Source organism: Ambystoma mexicanum, chromosome 8, assembly GCF_040938575.1.
Source record: "Ambystoma mexicanum isolate Mex_15411 chromosome 8, UKY_AmexF1_1, whole genome shotgun sequence".
Taxonomy (NCBI): Eukaryota; Metazoa; Chordata; class Amphibia; order Caudata; family Ambystomatidae; genus Ambystoma; species Ambystoma mexicanum.
This window is the reverse complement of record NC_090929.1, coordinates 1,680,213,771-1,680,234,262: the sequence shown is the minus strand read 5'-3', so window position 1 is coordinate 1,680,234,262 and position 20,492 is coordinate 1,680,213,771. Positions and strand designations below refer to the sequence as shown.

At 50.7% G+C, this 20,492-nt stretch overlaps 1 protein-coding gene across 9 annotated transcripts in view; it reads right to left on the bottom strand.

Moving 5' to 3' along the window:
* Positions 1 to 20,492, bottom strand: part of TACC2 (transforming acidic coiled-coil containing protein 2) — a 984,629-nt gene that overhangs the window by 290,514 nt on the left and 673,623 nt on the right. The window contains exon 1 of one of the 9 annotated variants that reach the window (XM_069611976.1): positions 4,051 to 5,572. The exons of the other annotated variants lie outside the window; for them this stretch is intronic. Coding sequence (XP_069468077.1) covers positions 4,051 to 4,121 — 71 coding nt within the window. The 5' untranslated portion in view covers positions 4,122 to 5,572. Of the gene's footprint in view, positions 1 to 4,050; positions 5,573 to 20,492 lie in introns of those variants that run through there. 9 annotated transcript variants of the gene reach the window in all.

Genomic DNA, 20,492 nt, shown 5'->3' with positions numbered 1-20,492 from the left:
AGAGGATGTTGTTCGCTAGCCATGCTGCACTAAGCGCTACTAGTAATCCCAGAAGAACACCTGAAGGGTGGAGCACTGCCTGCCGAGGAGCCAACTGGCACTCCCATATTCGAAAAATAAGAAACAAACCTGTTGTCCATACAAGAGCTCTGCATCCGGCCAAGGGAATGACAGTTTCAACAACTAAAGAGGATGAAAAGATCGAAAGACATATGCAAAGACTCCTCTGCATTGCTTGCTGAAATACTAGAGTAATTCCAACTCTTCAGCTCAGCAGACTCCTTTTTCGCATCTCTACTGTTGCTGAGAGTGCAGACCGCAGCAAATGCAAAATGGCTGCAATTCATGCGCTGGGAGCTGGACAAGCTTGCAAATGACACAGAGAACGGGTTCAACATGATCAAGGTTGAGTTGCATGCATTGAGACTTATGACGATGCAAAACCGCTATGTGCTGTATATGTTAACATCAATGGAAGGCAGGGTTTGCAAAAAGTTTGCCAATTCCTGCTGCACATTTGAGCCTTCAGAAGATGCAGAGAACGTGTCATTATACCACATCATTGCAGCCATCCATGGCCTGGGTGTTCGCATGAAGAAGGAGGGAGGAGTATTGGAGAGTGACTGGTTAACCTTAACATTTAACTGGGCCCCGTCTTGGCCCTGTGCGATCATGAAGATGTTGATGCTTATTATCGTGTTCACCCTAGTTATCTTCTGCACCTGCCAACTGGGCCTCCGATGTAGTGACAATGTGGCACCCATTAGTGCAAGAATGATGGTATCAATTGGGGTTTCAAAAGCACCTCGCGAGACAAAAGATAGTGAAGCACAGACTGATATCCCACTGAATGGCCCTAAGTATAACATGCTCCCCATCCCGTATGGAAATGAAGTTGACCACCTATACCACACTATTATTACTCCACCCCCGGATCTATAGAACTACACAGAGGTTCAGGTGAACCTGGCAGGAGATGGGGGATGCATCTATATGACTTGCTCACCTGAGAAATAACTCCATGCACCTCTCCATTATTGAAACACATTGATGACACAACAATGCACCCTTCTTAAGGTGGGAGACAAAGGTCATAACTCTGTGCACCTCTCCATTAATGTAACACACTGATGACACGCCAATGCACCCCACTTAGGGGGTGAGACACTCGTCATAATTCCATGCACCTCTCCATTATTGTAACACATTGATGACGCGCCAATGCACCCCACTTAGGAGGTGAGATGCCAATGGTCATAACTCCATGCACCTCTCCATTATTGAAACACATTGATGACACTCCAATTCACACCCACTTAGGGGGTGAGACACTTCTCATAATTCCATGCACCTCTCCATTATTGTAACACATTCATGACATGCCAATGCACCACTCTTAGGGAGTGAGACACTTGTCTAATTCCATGCATCTCTCCATTATTGTAACCCATTTAATGACACTCCAGTGCACCCCACTTTGGGGGTAAGACACTTGTCATAATTCCATGCACCTCTCCATTATTGAAACACATTGATGACACTCCAATGCACCCCACTTAGGAGGTGAGACGCCAATGCACCCCACTTAGGGTGTGAGACAATGGTCATAACTCATTGCACCTCTCCATTATTGTAACACATTGATGACACACCAATGCACCCTTCTTAAGGAGTGAGACAAAGGACATAACTCCATGCACCTCTCCATTATTATAACACATTGATTGCACGCCAATGCACCCCACTTAGGGGGTGAGACACTCATCATAATTCCATGCACCTCTCCATTATTGGAACACATTGATGACATGCCAATGCACCCCATGTAGGGTGTGAGACATTCGTCATAATTCCATGCACCTCTCCATTATTGTAACATATATATGACACACCAATGCGCCGCACTTAGGAGGTGAGACACGCCAATGCACCCCACTTGAGGTGTGAGACAATTGTCATAATTCCATGCACCTCTCCATTTTTGTAACATACTGATGACAGATTTAATGCACCCCACTTTAGGGGTGAGACACTTGTCATATTTCCATGCACCTCTCCATTATTGTAAAACATTGATGACACACCAATGCACCGCACTTTATGGGTGAGACAGTTGTCATATTTCCATGCACCTCTCCATTATTTTAAAACATTGATGACACACCAATGCACCCCAATTTATGGGTGAGACACTTGTCATATTTCCATGCACCACTCCATTATTGTAAAACATTGATGACACACCAATGCACCCCACTAGGGTGCAAGACACTCACCATAACTCCATGCCCCTCTCAGTCAGTGTAACACATCAATGATACACCAATGCACCCTTCCTAGGGTGTGAGACAATGGTCATAACTGCATGCACCTCTCCATTATTGTAACAGATTGATGACACTCCAATGCATCCCACTTAGGAGGTGAGACGCCAATGCACCCCCCTTAGGGGGTGAGACACTCATCATAATTCCATGCACCTCTCCATTTTTGGAACACATAGATGACATGCCAATGCACCCCATGTAGGGTGTGAGACATTCGTCATAATTCCATGCACCTCTCCATTATTGTAACATATTTATGACACACCAATGCGCCGCACTTAGGAGGTGCGACACACCAATGCACCCCACTAGAAGTGTGAGACAATTGTCATAATTCCATGCACCTCTCCATTATTGTAACATATTGATGACAGACTTAATTCACCCCACTTTAGGGGTGAGACACTTGTCATATTTCCATGCACCTCTCCATTATTGTAAAACATTGATGACACACCAATGCACTGCACTTTATGGGTGAGACACTTGTCATATTTCCATGCACCTCTCCATTATTTTAAAACATTGATGACACACCAATGCACCCCACTAGGGTTCAAGACACTCACCATAACTCCATGCCCCTCTCAGTCAGTGTAACACATCAATGATACACCAATGCACCCTTCCTAGGGTGTGAGACAATGGTCATAACTGCATGCACCTCTCCATTATTGTAACACATTGATGACACACCAATGCACCACACTTTATAGGTGAGACAGTTGTCCTATTTCCATGCACCTCTCCATTATTCTAAAACATTGATGACACACCAATGCACCCCACTTTATGGGTGAGACACTTGTCATATTTCCATGCACCTCTCCATTATTGTAAAACATTGATGGCACACCAATTCACCCCACTAGGGTGCAAGACACTCACCATAACTCCATGCCCCTCTCAGTCAGTGTAACACATTGATGATACACCAATGCACTCTTCCTAGGGTGTGAAACAATGGCCATAACTCCATGCACCTCTCCATTATTGTAACACATTGATGACACACCAATGCACTTTTTTTAAGGTGTGAGACAAAGCTCATAACTCCATGCCCCTCTCAATCACTGTAACACATTGATGACACACCAATGCACCCCACTTGGGTGTGAGACACTTGCCATAGCTCCATCCCCCTCTCAATCAGTGCAGCACATTGATGACACACTAATGCACCCTTCCTAGGGTGTGCAACAGGGGTCAAAACGCCATGCACCCACTTCCCACATCTGTATTTTTGGCATGGGAGATCTACCCATGCGCCGCTCCTGCTATATGCAACGCGGTGGCACCCCAATGCACCCCACTAGGGTATGAGACAATGGTCAAAGCGATGCACCTTTCCATTACTGCAACATATTTATGCTACACCAAATCACCACTCCTAGGGTGTGCAACAGGGGTCAAAACGCCATGCACCGCCCCCCCTCCCCATCTGTATGTTGGGCATTGGCGATCTACCCATGCGCCGCTCCTTCTACATGTAACGTAGTGACACCCCAATGCAGTCCACGCGGGAAATGTGGCATTGCCAAACGCCTCGTGCGTTTGTGACATTTACTGTTGGGAGGGGGGGGGGGGGGTTCGGCGGGCACTGAATTGTGTCTCATCATTGACACCTCCACATTCATCCTTGGTTGTGTCGCACGTGACATAGCCTCGCCCCCACCTCCATTGCTATGGAACCCCAGTGAGACCCCCATTCTCACGTCCTTACATGCTGTCCGGCGGGTCCCTGCTGCGGCCGCAGCCCTGTCCCTGCTGCAGCGAGGACTGTGCCCCTCCCATGCTAGGCCTGCGCGGGGGTCCTGGCTAGGCACGGGCGGCGTGCTGCTGCAGTGCGGCGGACCCAGCCTCCGGACGGCGGACAGTGCGGGCAGGCGATGGAGCGGGGTCCAGGCGGATGGGGGCAGCTGTCTCCTTGAGCAGGAGCGCAGCGGTACCCAGACTCCAGCGGGGATTACCATGACATCATCGGCGAAGATGCGGAGGCCCACAGACCTCCCGAGTCCGCGAACAGCAGCCAGTGCGAGCCCGGGCGGAGAGTGGTCCAGGTGGCGGTGAGCGCTTCTCAGCCCTGGCTGGCGACGCAGGAGAGCGGTCCAGGAGGATGCAGTCAGGGGGAGGCTGCGAGTGAGCGGACATGGAGGAGGCGGAAGGGGGAGGGTCTGAGCCGATGCACAGTCTAGAAGGCTACAAGGATGGAGAGTGGACCCGGAGAACGCGATTTAGAGCGATGCTGAGCTCGGGCCGGTGAGTGGTCCACGGGGATATGCCGGCAGAGAGCCGCGTGACATCATCGGCACAGATGGGGGATGGCTGACCACTACAGCCTGCGGACAGGTGCCAGCGTGAGGCAGCGGTGGAGAGCGGTTTAGGGGGTGCGGGTGCAGTGAGGTCCCGCAGGATGCAGTCAGGTCCTGCAGGGAGGAGAGGGTGCCAAGAGGACGGAGAGCGGCTCAAGAGGATGCAGTGGGGGCCAGACAGATGGAGAGTGGTCCGGGAGGATGGAGAGCAGTCCAAGAGGATGCAGTGGGAGCCAGAAAGATGGAGAGTGGTCCGAGAGGATGGAGAGTGGTCTAAGCGGATGCACTGAGGGCCAGACAGCTGGAGAGTGGTCCGAGAGGATGGAGAGCGGTCCAAGCCGATGCAGTGAGGGCCAAACAGATGGAGAGTGGTCCTAGAGGACAGAGAGAGGTCCAAGAGGATGCAGTGAGGGCCAGACAGCTGGAGAGTGGTCCTAGAGGACGGAGAGCGGTCCAAGAGGATGCAGTGAGGACCAGGAAGATGGCGAGTGGCCCAGCAGGATGGAGGGCGTAGGGAGTTACAGCAGGATGGATAGCGGTTCAAGAGCGTGCTTGCAAGGTGGAGAATGGTTTGATTGCACTCTGTGGCGTGCTCCAGAAGGATGCCGGAGGGGAGTGGTTCAGGGGGATAGAGGATGGAGAGTGGCAGGCTAGAGAGAGACCCAGAAGGATTCTGGGAGTGGTCCAAGCCTCAACCACTGATTACCATGACATCATCGGCGGCAAAGGATGGTGGGGGGCAGTGGCGACCCCCAGCCCGCTCGGAGATGCAGAGATGAACGAATGAGACCGCTGCTTCTTTGCGCGTCACGCCCACCGCCCCAAGCCCGGCCATCCCTTTGTCGCCGAGACGCTCCTTTGATCTGCTACGCACACACGCACACACGCCCGACCGATGAAGCCTGGGCGCCTGCTATGCTGGCGGGGGTGGGGACACAGGGGGACTGCAAACCCGATGGGTCACTCGGCAGAGGGTAGGCGCTGTAGTGAAAGCGGGGGGGGGGGGGGGCAATGCATAGACCGGGATTTAACCCTTTGCAGCCGGGGCGCTAGAGAGGCAACGACTTGCCGATAGGCCGTTCCTCAAAGGGCTCCAGCTGTTGGAGAGGAGCTAACGACGCGCGACACCCCACTCAAACACAGAGTGGACTAAAGGTGACACGCATTCACGCAGGAGGCCCTCCCTCCCTCACAGTTACAGCAGCATACACACACGCCCCAGCTGCACAAACACAGAGCAGAGGTGTGGCGCACACAGAATAGAAATGGGCACACATAGCTCCCCATACGCGTGCATTGCAGAGGGGAACACACGCGGCACAGACTGTGGTGTGGATTGCTGATATTTCTATTTGTATGGTATCGCGCTCTTACACAAGTGTTTCAGAGCACGACGAGGCAAGGGAGGGGCACAGGGGAGAACAAAAACAACGACCTAACTAGGCCCAGTGATATTGAGAAAGCGCAAGTGCAGGGGAGAGGGAAGGGGGAAAGTGCAGTGGGGCAGGGGCTTGGGGGAAGTGGAGAGTGCTGAGCAATCGAATAAAAACAAGTGGCAGTGCAGCCGGCAAGTACTACGTTTAGGCACAGTCAGGGGGTGTCTGATAAGTGAAAAGGCTGAGGCTGTAGGGTTCCAGATACAGACCCAAGTGCAAGGGTTGCCAGGCGACAGTGCAGGTGGGTGGTACGGTGGGCAAGTACCTGGGCCCAGAATCAGAGGGGAGCAGGGGAGAGGAGGAGAGAAAGCAGAAGCAAAGAGGAAGGTCTGGAGGTGCTTCCAGAACCGGAGATGGTTCTCATCAAGTTTCAGAGTGGCAGGGAGGCTGTTCCAGAGGGAGGCACCAGCCAAAGATAGAGATCTACACCCAGCTCGTTTCTTTGAGAAACGACTGACCCTGAGGGAGTTGGAGGTGGAGGACCGAAGAGCTCGAGAGGGAAGGTATTTACGGAGTGAGAGTTGAAGGTATTTTGGACCCAGGACTCAGAACGCCTTATGGACAATATCAGAGGTATTCTTCCCTTCCTCTCCTACCCCCAGAAGCTCACTGTCTCCAGAGCCCTGGTTCTCTCGAAGCTGGACTACTGTAACAGCCTCTTTCTAAATCTGCCTGCCTCTACTCTCAGCCCTTTGCAACTCATCCAGAACAGGACTGCAAGACTTGTCCTTGGCCTCATAGGTATTACCCAAATTGGTAGTTTACAATTGTTCGAATGAACAATTGACCGAATTTAAAGGGTCACAATTGACCTTTTCACAATTGACCGAATATATATATATGTTTGGTTTTATATATATATATGGGTTTTGGGGGGTTTGGCGTTGGGTGGGGGGTTGTGGGGGGTTTCCCCCCACATATATGGTACAATTGACCTTCACAATTCGGTCAATTGTGAAAAGGTCAATTGTCATTCGAGCAGTTGTAAAACGATCAATTCGTATACAACCGCCTCAAGCCCAGGGACCGTATCTCTCCAGGACTGAAATCGCTACACTGGCTCCCAGTGGCTGCGAGGATTAAGTTCAAAACCCTCTGCATTGTCCACAAGGCCTTCTGGGGCCTTGAGCCAAAATACCTTCAACTCTCTCTTCCTAAATATCTTCCTTCTCGAGCTCTTCGCTCATCCACCTCCAACTACCTCAGGGTCAGCCGCTTCTCCAAGCAACGAGCTGGGGGTAGATCTCTCTCCGCAGCAGGGGCCTCCCTCTGGAACAGCCTTCCTGCCTCCCTGAAACTTGAGGAGAACCATCTCCGGTTCCGGAAGCACCTCAAAACCTTCCTCTTTGCCTCCGCTTTCTCTCCCTCTCTCCCCTGCTAAAATCACTGAACCTGCACTGAATCTGCAACTGGGCCACTCACCGATCTCGGTCCTAGGCCCAGCCACTCTTCCCTGCACTGCCTACCTGCACTACTGGACTGTCTCTGTATCCTACAGCCCCTTCTCCCGGCACTTACCTTGCACTTGCCACCAGCTGGCCCTATTACTTATCTTGTATTCTACTAACCATGTACTGCACTTTCCTTGCACTTGCCACCAGCTGCCCCTATTATTTATCTTGTATTCTACTAACCATGCACTGCACTTTCCCCTCTCCCCTTCCCCTTGCACTTTTCCCAGTACCCCTACCCTTGCACTTGCGCAATCTGAATGACACCTGGCCTAGTAGGATCGTTGTCTGTCTCCCCTTGTCCCCCACGCCTCGTCGCGCCTTGAAACACATGTGTATAGGCGCGTTAAAAATGCCATATCATATCATATCATAATGCAAAGGATCTTGAATTTAATCCTTGCAGCCCCTGGAAGCCAATGAAGAGATTTCAGGGCTGGAGAGATATGATCCCAGGGCTTGAGGCCAAGGACAAGTCTCACAGTCCTGTTCTGGATGAGTTGCAAAGGGCAGGGAGTAGAAGCAGGTAGCTTTAGAAAGAGGCTGTTGCAATAGTACAACCTAGAGAACCAGAGCTTGAGAGACAGTGAGCTTCTGGGGGAAGGAGAGGAAAGGAAGAATACTTCTGAGGAGATGCAGTTGGTAGTTTGGCTTTTTAGAGACATCTTAGATGTGGACAGGAAAGGAAAGCGTGGAGTCGAAGATGACCCCAAGGTTCTTAGCCTCGCAGGTGGGGGTAGGATGAGGGCCAAGGGAGGCCACCCAGAGAGTGACAGGAAAGGATGGTGAAGGTGTGCCTATGAGGAGGATCTCCATCTTGCTGGCATTAAGGGAGAGATTGTTGGCGGCACACCACTCCTGAATAGCAGACAGGCAATCAGAGATGAGAGAAGAAGAGGTGGCAGAGGGAAGCCTGAAAATAAGTTGAGCGTCATACACATAGCACTGAAAATTGGAGCAGAGAGCAGCAATGCGATGGGCGAGAGTTGGCAGGTATTGGCTGAAAAGCCAAGGTGAGAGGTTAGACCCCTGGGGAACGCCGCATGTAGAGAGGGAGATAGAGGAAAGGAAGGACCCAAATTGGACCTGGGAGGGTCGATCAGAGAGTAAATAAGTCAGCCAGGACCGAGCCTTATCAGTGATACCCAGGTTGTCACAGAGACGGTTGGGCAGAAGAGAGATCAAGAAGGATGAGGACAGAAGGGATGTTAGAGTCAAGGTTGGAGAGCAGGTCTTCGTGGATGTTCAGGAGAGCAGTTTCCATGCTTCTGGCAGCTCTAAGGCCAGACTGATGGTCGTGGAGAAAACTAATAGAATTAGAGTGAAGGTTAAGCTGCGAGATGGCCAGCTTTTCCAAGAGTTTGACCAGGAAAGGAGTGATGGAGATCGGGCGATAGTTTGCTGGGAAAGAAGGGTCAGCTGTGGGTTTCTTGAGAAGAGGGTGCACAAGAGAGTGCTTCAGAGGGGAGGGAAAGGCTCCCGAGGCTAAGGAGAGGTTGCAGAAATCGGCCAGGGCAGGTGCAAGGGTGTCAATGTGGTTCTTGATGGTTTTGGATTCACTGGGAAGAACCTGTTTTGACGAGACATTCATAGATCAGACTTGTCTAGAAACCTCGTCTGGGGAGAAAAGAGGAAAGGAAGAGAAAGAGGGTGGGGGTGCAGCTGCAGGAGGGCCACAGTTCGCAGAAGGAGAAGGGAGAAGAGGGGGAGGGGATGCGAGGGTGGACAGGTTGTCCTGGGTTTTTGAGATGAAGTGAGAGGCAAGGGCCGTGCAAAGGGCCTGGGAGGCGACGGGAGAGGAAGAGACTGCAGCAGGGTTGGCCAGCTCCTTGGAGATTTTGAAGAGTTTGGCCGAGTTGTTAGATGCTGCAGAGACATGGGCTTGGATGTGGACTCTCTTAGACAGAGAGTCGGTATTGCTTTTGGAGCAGGCGGCAGGCCAGTTTGTCAGAGGATGAGCAAGAAGCTCTCCATTTCATCTCAGACACCCTGCACTTAAGCTTAAGGGTAGCTTAGTTAGTTAGCTAGGTCAGAGTTGTACCAAGAATTGCACTTGGCTTTGGGCTTCAAAACAGATCCTCATGACAGGGGCAAGAGCATCAAGAGTATCAGAAATAGAAGAGTAGAGCATGGAAATGGCTGTGTCAGGATGGGAGTCAGCCAGAGACGGAGAGGGGGTGAGGGGGAGAGAAGGATGCCTGCGATTTTGATGTCAGAGTATGTGAGGTCATGTGTGGAATGACAGTGTATGGGAATTCCCCTAGAGCTCCACCAAGGGCCGCTCGGAAGCCCTACCTGGGTTGTGGTCATTGGTGGGCCCTACACATACTATTGACTTCATTACATTTATAACTGAATAAAGGACTTACCTGAATAACTTGCCTGAGGACTGCCATCTGCAAGGGTGTAAAAACCTTAGTTTTTTGGGATTTATATTAACCAAATGATGCAGGTAATTCGGTTTCTGACAGGGAGGCCTAATCATACTCCCTCTTTTCATAATGCTCCCTGCCAAAGTGATAGTGCACTCATTTACCTGCGTTGTGACCCTCTCCTGACATCTCCAGCAACTGCCCTGCAGTGGCAGCAGAATAGGGTAAAAGGGTTTATGTGCATTTCAGACGGATTACCATGAATTTACCGAATTTTAAATGTTTGATGGAGAAAAAAACAAAAGTCATTTGAATGAAAATGACTTTCAGTTTTCAATCCCCCGAACATTTCTGACAACCCACTACCTCCCACCCCCTTACTTACCTCTTGGCAGCACACCTCCTTGTGTGCGGCCGTCTCCCGCTTCCCACTGCGACAACTTACGTGAATGGGATCCAGGGCCGCAGGGTCTTTTTTTTATTCCTTCACATTTTATTGAACATGGAGGGGGGACACCCCCACAACCCTTGATGGCATTATAGTAAACAAGGATGCAGGGGATGCCCCTGCAGCCCCTGTTCACTATAATGACACCGAATGGTGGATGTATTCAACATTTTTGACTGTAGTAATTTTCATCCAACCGATTTTCAAATAAATCTCCCATTTGTTTTTTTTAATTTTAACTAATATACAGATTCCATTCCAGACTGCTGCTGGAACAGAAGGTTCCAAGAGACAGAGGTGATTTTTAACTGCCTGTATCTCTGATTCAAAGTATAACAACTGTGTGCCTCAGTAGGCCTGGTGGCATGCTGCACTGTAACTACAAGCCGTGTCTGGTCATGCCATGGCGGCTACTATCATCTCATATTAGTGTCAGCTGGAGCAGTGGCTCAGTCATGACAGTGCTAGTGTGTATCAGCCACATGAACTGTGAGTACCCACAACAACCAAGTGGGATCCTGCCCCAAAGCTGCTTCCTTTGATACACCCCGAGGAAGACCAACACTGTCCTCCAGGGCACATGAACCCTCCCTGGGAGGTCCCCTGGGAACCAGTGCTTCAAAGGCAGTCGTGACAGAAGAAGGCCACTCTCACACCGGGGTGCTGATAACTGGAGTCCTTTTCAAGTAGGTAGAAATGGGAAAGGGGTGGAGCTAGAGTAGCACAGAGGAGAGAGCTAGGCCAAGGGATGTGTTCCACCATCTAGGGTTGTCCTAGGGCTCCCTAAACATGGAGCCTTTCCCCACTTCCTGTATATAAAGCACTCTGGGTAAGACATCAGAAGGCAAGGGTTGCTGCAGCCTGGATTGGATCCCTGACAACAGGCTGGCTTGGGACCAATCCACTGTGGCATTTTCCTTACATAAGGGGGAGTGGGTGAACCCTGCCCTTCGTGGATTTATCTTTGGACTCAGAAGTAGAAGAAGGATTCACCTGGAACTCTGTTGGGAATAAAGTGCCTTCCAATCCAAAGGGCACAATTGGGGTGAACCTGATGTGTGTCAAGGCCTACTGCAGCAGAGGCACTGGTACCCAGGACCCTGCCACTGGTGACCAAACGCCTATAGGTGCCTTCTACACACCTCCCTGGTTGGAAAGGTCAGAAGAAGGACTCACCTTGCCCCTGAAGGCCCTAGACTGAGCCTCTCAGCAACACACATGTCAGGGAATAGATGGCCCCTGTCTCAATCTGCATGTGAGCTACACTGACCTAGACATCTCCTGACTGGCCCTAGCTTCTTCATGCCACTCGGCATTGCTGCTTGGACGGCACCCTGTATTGGATCCAATGGACTCGCTCACCAGCCCAACTCGTAGAAGACTGCCCCCTAAAGAAGATTTAAAGGGATCTAAAGTGGTCCTGTCCCCTTGGATTCCCTTAAAGTGTCCTGGTGACGTGTAAGACGCCACTCTTTACCTTTCAGAAAGACCTCTTCATCGAAATTGAACATCTGCTGCTGACATTCTTGCCCATCTGTCCATCATAGTGCCCCTCCATTCCGAAGTCTACAGTCTCAGTTATTTCCATTGCAGGGTGGGACAGTAGTGCTTCTATTTGCTGTTTTCCTTTTAGTTAGTTTAGTTTGTTGGCCATTCTTTTATTTTGGTACCAACGTGTGTGGTCTGCTTTTGTACCAGCTCCCACACCTTTAGAAGAGCCTAACCTGCCCTCAGTCCACATTACCAAAAGAGGCAAAGGAGGTACCTTCAGGGCTGTGCCTGTTTCACCTTTATAATTGGGATCACTGCTGGTTTAGCCAATACTCTTACCTGTGCGTATTCAGAGTGTAGTATAGCTCAGTGGCAACAAGCTTGTCTTGGAAGCAAGACGACGCAGAACAACACAGGTTGGAATCCCGGGGCCGCGCTTTCGTATTATAAATATAAATAAATAGAGCAGTAGTCGTTTTATCACACGGACACAGTGCATCTTCACAGCACAAAACGCTCACAGCTCCAACCAAGGTACACATGCAGAAAATATGATAATCACAGAGATGTAACAACATTCCCGTTATTTCTGTGTGTGTGTGTGTGTGTGTGTGATTCACCTTCATCCAGTGGTGAATGTTTAGCCAACAGTATTTTGCATGCTGGGACTTGCAGAGCCATGCTCATAATGGAAAAGCAGAACTACAACTCACAGCATACACAGTGCTGGTGGCTAAACATGTCTGAACTGGAAGGGGGCAGCTGTACATGGGGCAAAATTGAAAATATGCGCCAAAAACGTCCACAGCGAAGCAATGGGACCTGAGGCTCCAGGGCCAGGAAGCAACTCTCAGAATCAAACACGAGAAGAGGTCCTACTACTTAGAGAAAGATAAAAGAGTCTGTTCAGTTCCTGCTGCTATAGAGATACAACACACAGGTTTGGGGGACTTGGTAAAAGATAATATTGACATTAACAATCTAGGTGCTGCAGATGCACCCACAAGCGCTGCATTTTTAGTATTTCAAGTTTACAAGCTACGCTGAATGCTGTTTTTCACAAACTCACAACATTGTTTCATTGTGATCTTGACAGTACCTTGTGTTAGTGTGTATCGGGGTCCCCGTGTCCCTCTTTCTCGTCCCAGTACTTTCATATTAAGACACTCTGTCTTCTCAACACTGATCCCAAATACCTTGCCCCAATCTAAAAAAAAACTCTTAACCTCCTCCTAGGATCTCAGAGTGGCACACCGTTGGCTTATTCGGGTGCCCATAGAATGGGGGAACAGCATATTTTGTTTCTCCCAAGCATACAGCATCTTGCCGTAGCGAGCCATCAAGGTACCTCATTTCGAGGGATTGTTTTAATAAGCAGAGAACGCTTTTGTTGCAATACACCTCTTCCTCCTCCTCAATCTTCCGTTATGCATCTGCACTGTTGTATACCTCTGTAAAGCGCTCCGTTATGCACCTGTACTGTTGTACACCTCTGTAAAGCGCTCCGTTATGCATCTGCACTGTTGTGTACCTCTGTAAAGCGCTCCGTTATGCATCTGCACTGTTGTATACCTCTGTAAAGCAATTCGTTATGTATCTGTATTGGTGTACACCTCTGTAAAGTGCTCCGTTATGCATCTGCACTGTTGTGTACCTCTGTAAAGCGCTCCGTTATGCATCTGCACTGTTGTATACCTCTGTAAAGCGCTCCGTTATGCATCTGCACTGTTGTATACCTCTGTAAAGCGCTCCGTTATGCATCTGCACTGTTGTACACCTCTGTAAAGCGCTCCGTTATGCATCTGCACTGTTGTGTACCTCTGTAAAGCGCTCCGTTATGCATCTGCACTGTTGTATACCTCTGTAAAGCGATTCGTTATGTATCTGTATTGGTGTACACCTCTGTAAAGTGCTCCGTTATGCATCTGCACTGTTGTGTACCTCTGTAAAGCGCTCCGTTATGCATCTGCACTGTTGTGTACCTCTGTAAAGCGCTCCGTTATGCATCTGCACTGTTGTATACCTCTGTAAAGCACTCCGTTATGCATCTGCACTGTTGTTACCTCTGTAAAGCGCTCCGTTATGCATCTGCACTGTTGTTACCTCTGTGAAGCGCTCTGTTATGCACCTGTACTGTTGTATACCTCTGTAAAGCGCTCCGTTATGCATCTGCACTGTTGTGTACCTCTGTAAAGCGCTCCGTTATGCATCTGCACTGTTGTGTACCTCTGTAAAGCACTCTGTTGCTTTTCAAAGCTAGGTCCGCGCTCAATAAATACCATAAGAATAAGAATAATACTAATGATACCATTCGTCTTCAGAGCCACGTGCGAAAAGGAGGTCTACAGCAGCCAAATCTGAGCAGCGCGTCAAGAAACTGATTAGAGAGACTTTAGGGAGGGGAAGGCTTCTGTCAAGGCCACATCTAAGAAACATAACTGCATCCTGCCTTCCTCTTCCTCCTCCTCCTATTCAGAAGACGAATCTGGCAAGTCCAAATGGAAAAGACTGGATTGCAAGATGGTGTCCAAAGTCTTTGCCTGGGTATCGGCACACATGAAGCCTAAGGGTACAGCTCAATCCGAGTTGGAGGAAGATCCCACAGTGCAGCTGCAGCAGCTCGAAGAAGAGGCGGAGAAAGGATGTCCCCCCCCCCCAATCTCGGCCCTCTGTAAAAAGCTGCCCAGAGGGGGTCACTAGTCCTCATTTCTTCAATAGATTTTACTCTTTGGTGGGGGAGGAGGAAATCCTCCTATGTAGCCTCATGGGGGGCCCCTTGAATGCCCAGTGCGGGTCTCCAGCGATCCCATGGTGGATCCAGCCATCACCAAGGCTTTGCAGGGATCCACCTTTCCTAGAATACATGCACTTATGCAGAATCACTACCCGAGGACTTAAAAGCATTGTATGATTAGCTGGAAGAAGGGATCAACTGTACCACTTTGTAGGACAAATGCACCAAGAAGCAGAACTTTTGTCGGATCTGGCCTACGAAGGGGTCAGAGCAGCCGATCGGAACATGGTCTCTTCCATAGCAGGCCGACGCCATTTCCACATCTGGGATTGGAAGATGGGCAGTGGCTCTGGAGCTACCCTTTCAGGGTGATAAGTTGTTTGGGGGAAATGCAGGAGGACAAGGTGGATCGCAACCACACACAAAAAGGCATGTGTGTGTACTATACCAAGAGAATCACTCCCATCCCCAGAAAACCACTTCTTCCCAATTCACCCACCCAGGGCATCAGCTCTTTGGGGGTCAGAAAAGGCTGGTGTTCTGGAGCAAACAGAGATTTCCCTCTGCCTCCAAACCAGACCCAACAGCTTCACTGAGCCTGCACTCATGACGGGGCCGGGTCCCCTTGAGTTGAAGCCAGATTGGGGCTCTTCTTAGAAGTCTGGTTAGAGGACATATCGGATCTTAAGGTCCTGGACATTGCTCGGCATGGACACAGGGTGCCAGGAACGGGGCCAGTCCTCACTCAACTCCCAAGAGTCTCCTGAGCCAGGGAGCCTATTCCTGTATTCCCAATGTCCCAGCTCAAGGGGTTTCTACCTGGTTATCATCTTGAAGCCGGTCAGATAGCACAGCGAGTACAGCGCTCACTTTGACATCTGTGCAGAGCCTGCTGACACAGGTTCGAATCCTGGCAGGGCCAAATTCAGCCTTTCATCCTTCCGAGGTCGATAAATGAGCACTAGACACCGGGGGTGATAATAAGCAGCGCTCAGATGCCTGAGGGCTCGTAGCGCTATATAAATGCTAAATTATTATTATTATCATTATTATTAGGGTATTTAGTGAGCGCAGACCTAGCTTTGAGAAGCAACAAAGCACCTCACAAGTCCTAGGGTGAAGTACAGGATGAGGGAAGCAGAGAAACAGAGGAGCGGGGGTGCGAACAATGGGGAAGGGAGCTGGCAGGCAATTTCACAGCAAGGGATCTACGTGCAGCCAGGATAGGAAACGGGGGAAAGCAGATTACCGAGTCTTGGGTTTGGGGGGTCGTGGAGGGGGTGTGGACTTAGGTGTTATGATGCTATTGGGATTTGCACAGCGCCTTACTGCCATTTGCATGGGCTCCAGGCGCTCTGGCGGATCTGAAAAGGAACGTGGAGGCGGGTGGGTTGGTGGGGGTAGAGGGAAATGACAAGGAGTTGTTGTTAACTGTTTCTGTTTGAAGAACTAGGGGCATCTGTGCTGTGCGGGTGTGTGACTTGTCAGGTTGTTTTGGTCTGTTGGTGAGGTTTGCAAGCCGTCGAGGTATGTAGAGGTTTTAATTGTTGCGACGGGGATGAGCGGTTTGTGTATTCAACACAATGGAATAGTGGGGCGTGCTACCTTAATGATGCCAAGACGTGATATCGAGTGGAGAAACAAAAGGGTGCAACATAGAAGGATGCCATTTGCCTATCCGGCGTCTGAGCAGACATGTAGACACTGCACCCACTCCAATGACTTTGCCAATGTACACTTAACCTTCTAGGCTGGAAAGCTTCAAACTACGGCAGATCAATGCACTGTTGTTGATAACATATGCAGGCAAGGGGACCCCACCAGTGGCGTCGCTATAGGGGAACCTGCGCCCCCCTCTGAAATCCTGCCCGCCCCATACCCAAGGCGAGCAGTGACCATGTTCTCTGTGGTGTTATGTGTGACACTCACTAAGGCAGCAGCACGAGCAGCACGAGCCACTTTTCAGGTGTTCCTGCCCGGCTTCTGTACAGTGACCTCCATAGTGATGGAGCTGCTTGCAGCCCCGCCCATCAGAATGTAGCCAGAAACTGCTAATGATGGGCCATTAGTAACTGATGGTTTCGTGCCTGCATTCTAATGGGAGGGGAGGTGAGGTGGAGTGTTGGTAGTTGGTGTGCACAAAAGCCTCTCTGCAGGAGTGCTTGTGACATCACATATTTCCTTGCATAGGCGGCCCCACACTTTTGTCTGTGGCCCCCCTACTTTTGTATTTGGCCCCCTCGGTGCCCCTCATAAATTTGATTCCTGGCGACGCCACTGGACCCCACATATCTTGATCTGGCCCTGCAGATAGACATTGCATTCCCAAGCAAGCTGAGGCTCACTGCTGAAGGGATCACGTGATGGTGAAGCCGAAACGGAGTTGTACAGAAAGGGCTGCTTTTTATTATCTAAAAAAAGGTATGTTTTGACACATTAGGTTGCGATTTCTAGCCTTCACCCGTATAGAAAAACTATCTTTCCAATAAGTGCTCGTCGAACATTTTGGAGGCCCACCACTAAAAAAGACTGCCCTTCTGATCCCTCAACCACTCTCATTAACTCTCATCTGCTGCCTCTGCTCCTTGGAATTTCATCTAAACGTTTTCATCGGAAAGACCCAGTTTAAAGGAGACCCGCGCCCCTCACCCACAGACGAGTATACCCCTGGTCTCTCAAGGAAACGGGCTACCTTCACGTCCCCATTGCTTCCTTCGAGTTGTTTCCAATCACTTCCGGGTTGTTGCACTTCCTTGCGGGGCTCAGGTCGGCACCTCTGGTGGGTGAAGCGATACCCTCACCTAGATGACTGGCTTGCATAGGGGTCATGAGGAGCATGAACTGGATCTGCACCACCCTGACCAGGCACAGATTTGTGATCCACCATTTCAAGCCGCAATCATCTCCGACTCAGAGACCTCCGTGTGTAGGCTCTGTCTTTCTTACAGGTATTGGACTGGTAAATTTACCACAGAGCACGGCCTCTGCTCTCCTTCAAGGAGTGATCAATCCCTGCTCGTCTTCTCTCTCGCCAGCCGGACCTGGCTGTGAGTCCAGGGCGTGAGGGCATCGTCATCTCCTTACCGATGGTGGGTCCCAAGCTCGCTGGATCTCATGAAGCTTCTTCGTCCGCCACGCTCGCTCAAGTCTTAGCTCCAGTGGTGGGTGGCTTCAAGGAACATACTGATGGCATTACACCAGGACCCAACGTGCTCCCTGGCTCTCACTATGGATCTAAGTTCTCCAGGACGGGGTACCTTCCTGGGCCACTTACCAGCTCATGGGAGTTGGTCCAGCTGTCGGAGACTTGAAGCAGTGGTCCATGCTCTTTGCTTCTGCTCTCTGAAGGTTCATGGACAGGCCACTATTGTCAGGACAGAGACCACCTCAGCCTTGGACTATATAAGCAGGCAGGGGGGCACCAAATGCAGAGCCCTGCAAAGGAGCATCTCCCTGAGATCAGTGCGTCCTTCCACCCATCTCGCCTGCCCCCCATTCTTCCTTGCTGACCCCCTTCCTTATTTGCCCTCATTTTCCTCTCACCTCTATACCACCAGGCTTGGACTGGCCAATAGGGCAATATGGTGATGCCCAAAATGCAGGCACAACTTGCTACCGTGGGCCCGTTTTCATGAAGTGGGCCAGTTTGAGGAGTTTCATCACTGTGCCGCTGCCAGTTTTGACCAGTGTTACAGAACAAATAGTCTTTCAAATGCATAATTTGCAACACATTTTACCAGAAAACTCCCCCCGGGTACTACTCAAGCGGACTGCCACAAAAGGGCTGAATTGCCGTTTGCAACTGTGGGCGACTTTTTCAATGGTATCCCAAAGTCCGAGCCCGTTCCCACTCTCTTTGCACCAAGCTATAGAGAAAAAATCCTACTAATATTTACATGTTCCGTCCTCTGTTCAGCCGCTGGTTACTGTATGACCCATGACCTGTAGTTAGTCCCCTGGGATCCAATCAGTGAGGTTGCAGTGAGTGCTCTCCTCCAGAACCACCCCCCCCGCTGTTTGACCTTGATAAAACTGCCCGGGCCAGCTATATTTGGGAGCTGGGGAGAGATCAATATTGTGTCCCAGACAACCCCCCCCCCCCGCCGCACTCCTGCATGGGTATTGATCAGAACACGCATCTCCAATGCTGGAATTTGTGAATGCAGCCCCAGCCCCCAAGAAGAGCAGCCTGTGGGGCACCAGTGAGCAGGGCCCGGGTAATGCCATCAACGCCAAGGAAGGGAGCAGGTATGGGACACCAATGAGGGTGGAGGTACCTGCAAGAGCTCTGACAAGGGCAGAGGCACCTATAGGAGGCATACAGAGGCACCTACACAGGCACTGGCATGGGTAGAGGAACCACAGGAGCACCGATGAGGAGAGAGGCCCCTCCCCTATAGGGCACCCACGTATCAGAGGGATATAGCGGCACCTACAGGGGCACTGATATGGGTATAGGTACCTGCAAGAGCTCTGATGAGGGGAGAGGCACCTATAGGAGGCATACAGAGGCACCTAGACAGGCACTGGCATGGGTATAGGAACCACAGGAGCACTGATGAGGAGAGAGGCCCCTCCCCTATAGGACACCCACGTATCAGAGGGATATAGAGGCACCTACAGGGGCACTGATATGGGTGTAGGTACCTGCAAGAGCTCTGATGAGGGGAGAGACACCTATAGTATGGAAATAGAGGCACCTACAGGGCCACTGGCATGGGTAGAGGAACCACAGGAGCACCAGCGAGGGAATAGGCCTCTCACATATAGGACACCCACATATCAGAGTGATATAGAGGAACCTATGGGACACTGATGTGGGTGGAGGTACCTGTAAGACCTCAGATGAGGCGAGAGACACATATGAGGTATATAGAGGCACCTACAAGCACACCTACTAAGGTTGAGGTACCTGAAATGACAACAATGAGGGGAGAAGCACCTATAGGACACCCACCTATCAAAGGGATATAGAGGCACCTACAGAGACACTGATGCGGGTAGAAGTACCCGCAGGAGCTCTGATCAATCAGTGGAGAGGCACCTATAGGAGGGATATAGGGTCACCTACACAGACACTGGCATGGATAGAGGTTCCTGCAGGAACACAGATGAGGGAAGAGGCACCTATAGGACACCCACCTACCAGAGGGATATAGAGGCACCTACATGGACACTGATGTGGACAGAGGTACCTCCAGGACCATGGGATAGGCACCTATAGGAGGGATATAGAGGCCCCTACAGGGACCCCAACGTGGACAGAGGTACCTCCAGGAGCACCAATGAGGGAGAGGCAACTATAGGACTCCCACCTATCAGAGGGATATAGAGGCACCTACATGGACACTGATGTGGACAGAGCTACCTCCAGGACCATGAGATAGGCACCTATAGGAGGGATATAGAGGCCCCTACAGGGACCCCAAAGTGGACAGAGGTACCTCCAGGAGCACCAATGAGGGAGAGGCACCCATAGGACACCCACCTCTCAGAGGGATATTGAGGCACCTATAGGGACACTGGCGTGGGTATAGGTACCTGCAGGAGCTCTGATGAGGGGAGAGGCACCCATAAGATGGATATAGAGGCACCTACAGGGACACCAATGTGGGTGGAGGTACCTGCAGGAGCTGATATCAGGAGAGAGGCACCCATAAGAGGGAGACAGAGGCCCCTACAGGAACACTGAAGTGACTAGAGGTACCTGCAGTAGCACTGATGAGGGGAGAGGTACCTATAGAACACCCAACTATCAGAAGGATATAGAGGCACCTACATGGACACTGATGTGGACAGAGGTACCTCCAGGACCATGAGATAGGCACCTACAGGAGGGATATAGAGGCCTCTACAGGGACCCCAACGTGGACAGAGGTACCTCCAGGAGCACCAATAAGGGAGAGGCACCTATAGGACAC